The sequence below is a fragment of the Anomaloglossus baeobatrachus genome, chromosome 2, assembly GCF_048569485.1.
Source record: "Anomaloglossus baeobatrachus isolate aAnoBae1 chromosome 2, aAnoBae1.hap1, whole genome shotgun sequence".
Lineage (NCBI taxonomy): Eukaryota > Metazoa > Chordata > Amphibia > Anura > Aromobatidae > Anomaloglossus > Anomaloglossus baeobatrachus.
The window spans coordinates 508,841,030-508,848,424 of record NC_134354.1 but is presented as its reverse complement, the minus strand read 5'-3'; the positions used below and the strand labels follow the sequence as shown (position 1 = coordinate 508,848,424).

Here is a 7,395-nt window from a genome sequence, read left to right as displayed (position 1 = left end):
TTGCGAATTCTAATACAAAAATGGTACTTTTTTGCACTATTACTCAGTTTCATCTTGCTGTTGATATATTTTTGAGCAGTGCAGACACTGGCTCAGCCACACCTAGGCTGACCCCGTGTCTATATTTATGGCTCACTGTTTGAAAATTGTTTTGTTAATAGTCTCTTTAGGAGGCCTGAAGCTGTGATCATCCAGTGTGTTGTGCTGTACAGAGCGGTGCATCAGCTCGCAGCTGGTATTCATTCACAGGAGGATCGTAATGACAGGCACAGGTATCATCAGCTGACCTCTGGCTGTCATGACAACCCATTGGTGCTCCACGATTAATTCCCGAATGCATCAATGGGGCCCAAGAATGACGCACACTCTCTGCCACTGAGTGTTATATCCCACTCTCAGAGTTTGACACAAGTATTTAAATGTTTAACAGCTGCAGGTTGATTTCCAAGAAGAGGAAGAAAAAGGTTCAGTGAAAAACATTATTGGTCATGATGGGTAGGGGATAACAGTGATATAGGGTGTATAAAAATCATACTAGCACTATGACTCTTACTGGTACAGTACTTGAGAATATTAAATTTTAATTCATACAGGGGGCTTCACTGCCCAATTATGCACCATTATTTGCATATTCAAATTCACTTCTGATGGACAGTGTTCACTTCCAAGACAAAGCATTTTCTGAGTGCAACCAGTGTGTGCATGTGCACTGACACTGTGTGTGTCAACCATGCACAGACACAGTGGCTGGCCATGTTCTCCTACCTGCCTTCTTCCTACTGACACTTCTAGCTGCACTAATACCCCAGAAAGTGTAGCAAGAGGGCAAAAAGCAAACACGTGCATCTCTTGAATTTACTCCATCACCAAATGTTTGAGTATACCCATTACCACCAATGACTGTATAATATTATTACATTTGGAAGTGGGGATAATCAGATACGAAGCTGGAGATGCACATGTTTTCTACCCCTCATCTCATCTTAGATCATATCAGAAGCCACTTGCTATACTTACGGGTGAATTAGTGTAGTGAGCAGCATCAGCAGAAAGAAGACATGAAGAAGAATGCTCTGCGCTGTGACAGCATTCAGACAGTTCTCACTCTGGGAAGCACACATTTTCATCACGAATCAGGGGATGGCACCCAATATGCAAATGAAGAAGCGTAATGATGCGCCAAACTCTTGGATACACCAAGAGTGCACTGAAGCCACACAAATGAAAAGTTATATTCTCGGACTAAGTTCCCTATATTACTGTATAGCTGTCGCACAGGGTTTAGCTCAGACCTTACTGAGTGTCAGGGCAGCATCTGACTCTGTTCACACAGCACATTCTAACACTACACTCTTGGTCTCCTGTTAGACTTCTGAGTTTCTCAGACAGACTCTGGCATCGACCAAGCTGTTTACACTTGCAGAAGTTAAGTTCTGCTAGCCTATTGATGATCTCTGGAGTCACATGTTGTCAGAGACCTATCACAGTTATTCCTTGCCCTTTTTAAGATAGTAGATTTGATCCTTCCATGCCGATTATAGCTTGTTGTGATACCAATCCTTGTGCTGTGGTGGTCTGGTTTCTGGAAATCTTCTGTGCATTTTATGGTGTGTTGTGTAAATATTCTTGTTGTCTGTTTATTTCTTCCTTGTTCTTTATTTCCCCCTGAGCACACATTGTCTATAGCTCTGTGTGTACTTATAATGAGTTTGAGATTTTTCCCTGTCTTTTTGTGTGGATTAATCCCTCCTGTCATGGCCCTCCCTGGGGGTAGGAGAGAGGGGCTATTAGAGCAGGGCTGGCCAGTAACAGCACCGAAGCCAGACATCTTCAACATCAGAAGTACTCCTGGGATAAGGGACAGCTAGGGCCCCCTTAACCTGAGGGCCAGTCTAGGAGCTTCGGTTCTCGGTTATCCCCTTACTGTGCTATGCGCATGACTATGGATCATTTAAAATGCATTTTGAGGGTAAAGGAGTCCCTTTAAAGCATATTTTGAAATACTGTTAACAGAAGCTCAGGGCGGATTGTAGCCCACATAACCATGTACAGAAAATAAAATAAATCTACAGTTATGGAAATAAACATTTTTTGTTATATAACTGGTTTTAATTACAGCAAAATAATATTGATGATACATTCACTTTAAGATCTTTGTATGGGGATTTTGATGCATGATTTTGTCAGGTACTGTTGTCATTTGTCATAGTAATTTCACATTGACCGCATGATAAGTTGTACTACTGGAAAAAAACACATTTCATAAACTTTAATTACAATATCTGGACCTTATCTTCTTTCTCAATGACTTAGTTTTAACACTCTATATGAGACTCTGGAATGACAGATGTCTCCATATTATTACGCATTTTCCTTGACTTGTGAAACAGACACCTTCATTTATATGCGGTATTAATAATCATTTCGAAACATTTCATGATATGCCTTTATGTTATCAGTTTTTAGAGCAGTTGTCAAGCAGTGCCAAAAGTAAAGGTCCAGTCACACTAAGCAACTTACCAGCGATCCCAACAACGATAGGGATCGCTGGTAAGTTGCTAGGAGGTTGCTGGTGAGCTGTCACACTGCGACGCTCCAGCGATCCCACCAGCAACCTGACCTGGCAGGGATCGCTGGAGCGTGGCTACACGAGTTGCTGGTGAGCTCACCAGCAACCAGTGACCAGCCCCCAGTCTCCTAGTTACAGCACACATCAGGTTAATTAACCCGATGTGTGCTGCAGCTAAATGTGCACAGAGCAGGGAGCAGCGCACACTGAGCGCTGGCCCCTTGCTCTCCTAGTTACAGCACACATCGGGTTAATTGCCTGATGTGTGCTGCAGCTATCTGTGCACAGAGCAGGAGCCGGCAGCACAGGCAGTGAGAGCGGAGGAGGCTGGTATCAAAGGTAAATATCGGGTAACCAAGGACAGGGCTTCTTGGTTACCCGATGTTTACATTAGTTACCAGCCTCAGCAGAAGCTGGCTCCCTGCTCACTGCACATTAGTTGTTGCTGTCTCGCTGTCACACACAGCGATCTGTGCTTCACAGCAGGACAGCAACAACTAAAAAATGGCCCAGGACATTCAGCAACAACCAATGACCTCACAGCAGGGGCCAGGTTGTTGCTGGATGTCACACACAGCAACATCGCTAGCAACGTCACAAAAGTTGTTCGTTACCAGCGATGTTGCTAGCGATGTTGCTTAGTGTGACGGGGCCTTAACTCTGAGCTTTAGGATTAGAGGGCCAATATAAAACAGAGCTCCCACATAACCTTTTTCTCATTCTAAAGAATCTAGGAGTCAACAATATTTTCTCAAGATATATCAGAATGATAACATCAATTTTTTCCTGAATGAGACGTTGATGCGCCATATACAATGCAGTCTTAAAAAATCCTGCTTTGACACTTTTGTCAGCTAGTACTAACACGGTTTTTCTGCTTAGCTGGATGCTATTTAACAGATTTTCCAATACGGGTATCCCAGCATCCCAGTCTCTTTCTGAAAGACATAATTTAAATGTTCTGTCCCCACGTCTCTCAAGCACTTCAATTAGCGCATGTAATACCCAATCTGAGACTACTTTATCTTCTGTATCATATACAATGTAAGCATCATAGCAAGTTTCAGGTAATCTCCTAAACCCTTTATATTTGGCTTGCGTTAAGTGATATACATACCAAACAGTCCAGTAAAAGAAATTGCTTGATAAAGACACCACTAATATGGTTAACGTGAAAACTATGTATGATAAAAAGAGATAAGTTCCCCAATCACATTCACAAGCATGATAGTCAAAATCTATCAGGTTTTTGCCTTCATACTGTCCTGGACCAACACATAAAACATCAGATGATAAGTAAGGTATAATAATATTTGTGCCATCTATCCAGGAGACTAACCATCTATTAATACAGTTACAAATAAATGGATTACCATGTAGTAGGAGAATATCTAAATTATTTATTACATCTAAAGGCCAGATGGCTATATGGTCAAGTTCATTGAAACTTAAGTCAAGATATTTTAAACTATAGGCTTCAATATGAAATTCATAATCTATTTTCTTGATTCTGTTATAGCTTAAGATTAGTGTTTTAAATGAATTGGTGCAATTAGACAATTGAGGTAGTGAAGTCAAATGATTGTGGCTGATGTCTAGAACGTCAAGATTTCTTAGCATATTTAGCTTTTCCCAGTTGAATATCTCCAAAACGTTGTTAGATAAACAGAGTTCAGTAAGATTGGAAGGCATGCTTTCAAACACCTCTGCAGGTATATATGTTAAAGTGTTAAAGGAAATATCTAGTTTGTCAAGTTTAGTTAAATGTTGAAAGAATTGGTAATATCTATTATCACCCCCTTGCCAAAAAATATCTAAGCGATTACCTTTGAACTCCAATGTATGCATTGATTGACTAACCATATGTCTATTTGCAGAGGTTGATATTTCATTCCAGTTTATCATTAGCTTCTTTAGATTTCTTAGATTCCCTGTGAAATTCAACATGTGTGTCAATCCTTCCACTTGAAAGTATTGTTTGTTAAAACTAAGGTCTAAAATTTCCAGTTCTATGAGCTCCTCGAATTCAGTTGAATATAAGACATCAATACGATTGTTAGAAAAATCTAAGTATTTTAAATTATTAAGATATTTAAATTCTATTCCCTTTAAGGATTGGCTCATTGCATTTCCAGAGAGGTTGAGGCATTTAATAAAACTTAGGTCTATAAAGTCATTGGGCTTAATGAAAAATATATTGTTTTGGCTTAAATCCAACATTGGGCCATATGATTGACAATTGTCATTCATATATTCCTGAAACTCAGAATCTTCATCCATTTTGGGTTTACATGTAGGCTGTTGTTCATCATAATTAAAATAATGGACATCTTCAAATCTTGTATAGCCATATAGTGTAGGAGATCCTTGTGAATTTGAACAAGATTCAAGAACGGAGATTCCAGTAGGAGATATTTTATTGTTAGAAAGCCCAATTGACTTCAGAGAATGAAACGTTTTAAACAAACTGAAGTCAACAGATGTTATAAAATTAGTTCCAAAGTCCAAAATAGTTAGATTAACTAAATTTACCAATGGGATAAGATTGCTCTTTTTCAACTCCTGGAAAACATATCCACGAATACGTAAAACCTCTAGAGACTTTAAATTGGAAAAAGTTTGTGATAAATTTAAGTCTGCATTGTACACATCAAATTCATTGTTATATGAAAGATCCAAAGTTGTGAGGCTTAGGACATACTGCAAAAATGTTGCTTCTATAATTTAATGAGCTAGAAAATTTTGAGAAAGGTCAAGCACTTGTAGATTGCTAATGTTTGTAAACCACCTGTGAGAAACTGTACGAAGAGAGTTACCGTTAAGATGAAGTACTCTAAGATTTCTCAAACTATCAAATGCATTTTCAGCTATCACAATCGGAGCATTGTTTGGACATGGGCTACAAGGAAATGGAGAATTGATGCACTTTGGGCAATTGCCACTTAGGTCAAGAACTTCTAGCTTGGTCAAGTTTTGAAAATCGTACTGGTGAATGACTTCAATCCTGTTATTATAAAGATAAAGTTCTTTCAAACTGCTTGGCAGTCCTCTTGGAACAAAAGATATATTATTTGATTTCATGTTGAGAAGCGCTAATTCCTTTAAATCTTTAAAAGCATCATTTTCAATATAAAAATGGATATTACATGGGTTTTTGTAATAACAGTTCATTCCTAAATAAAGGATTTGGATGTTAGGTATTTCTAAAAAGTTATCTTTGGAAATAGAAAATATTTTCTTTATTTCTAAACTCAAAAGTATCAAATTTGGTGGCAGTCCTTTAGGAAACTCCATAATCTGATTTGCATCCAAATTGAGTGATTGCAATTTATCTAGTGTCGTAAAACTTCCATTAATTATGTGTAATCCTTCAGTACATACATCGTCATTAGGAGGAGCTAAATTTCTAGGAACACAGTTGCATTTAAGGCTAATTTCAACAAGTTCTCTGAGGTTGACAAATGCATCTGGACTTATTTCTCTGATATTGTTGAGGTTTAGTGTTAAATTTGTGGTATTTATGGGGAGACCAGGAGGAATTGCTGTTAAACCTCTATGAGTACAATCCACAATAACTGTAGAAACTTGGTTTATCACATCACAAGGTAAGTGCGTTTTTCTATACAGCCCGGCCGTAAGGAATTTAAAAAATAAAAATGTTGAGAGCAAAAAGAACAACTTCTTTGATGTGCACATAGAAGCCATCTACAAAACATGAAATACAATTGACTATTGTAGATTATTATAAGTATTTTGGAAATGGTAAAATCAAATATAGTGTAAGACAATTCATTTTAATACAACAGCATTATGATAAAAATATAAAAATAATTTCTGATTGATTTTAGGCATGCAGTAACAATTTGCAATGTAATGCAACCTTGTAACAAATAAAATATTTATGGATTAAAAATGCCAAGAACAGTTTTACCAATTTTTCATATGTAATTGCTTAATGGTCCTAACTTTTTTCCTTTTTGGGCTCCCCTTGCCCATTGAAGCATTTTGGACTTCCTACCACATACATACTATATTTTTTATGTACTGTAGGTAAACATGATATCAAAAGATATTCACAATTTGAAGCTACAGCCTGCACCCACTTTTCCTAACAAGCTACTTGCTTCTGAGGATTGGGGCTCAGTATTATTGTTATATTGCCAGATTTGTCAAAAGTAGGAGCAAATAAGCATTCATCACTGCATTACACATCTGTAAGACATTGGACTTTTCAAATGCTTTAGAAAATTGTTTCTAAACCAAATTGTCTCTACAGGGAGGAAGTAGATGAACTCTATGACCACCTATTGGAAGTAGCAATCCTAAAAGTCAAAAGTGACCCTTTAACAAGCCTTGTCATATGACTTGGGAATTGTGCCAGATCAGAACCTCAATTTGCAGACACACTGTTTTGGGGTGATTGCCCTTCGTCAGTGCAAAGTATGAGATTCGATCTGGCTGTAGGAGAAGCTAACAAGGGGTTTAAAGGGAAAACGTTTACCCTTGCGGTGACTGACACACTTCTAAACCAAAACATTTTCAGTAACTAAAGAAATGGCTTGTAAGTGGGGTGCTCCAATGAGGATGGTCAGAGCACCAGCTTTCTACAAAATGGGTTATTGAACTGTGGACTGCTATATATGCTTAAAATGATGCTGGAAAATTCCTTCATTCTAGAGGGCAAAATGTAATATGAGCATGTAGCATAATGTGCCCTCTAGTTTCATGGCCTCATAGTGATGCAATCAACAAGTAAGTGTATTAGGTATAATGCTAAGAGACCATGTCTGTTGCTTCTACATCAATTGCTGCTTGGAGCTTTTCAT

At 38.1% G+C, this 7,395-nt stretch overlaps 1 protein-coding gene across 1 annotated transcript; it reads right to left on the bottom strand.

Annotated features, from left to right (window-relative positions):
- Positions 1 to 2,166: 2,166 nt before the first annotated feature.
- TLR7 (toll like receptor 7) lies at positions 2,167 to 6,181 on the bottom strand (the record flags this gene model as incomplete). The annotated part of the gene is given in 2 exon segments (XM_075333816.1): positions 2,167 to 2,498; positions 3,232 to 6,181. Coding segments are annotated over 2 exon segments (3,036 nt in total), but the record flags the coding sequence as incomplete, so codon positions are not given.
- Between the last annotated feature and the right edge of the window lie 1,214 nt (positions 6,182 to 7,395).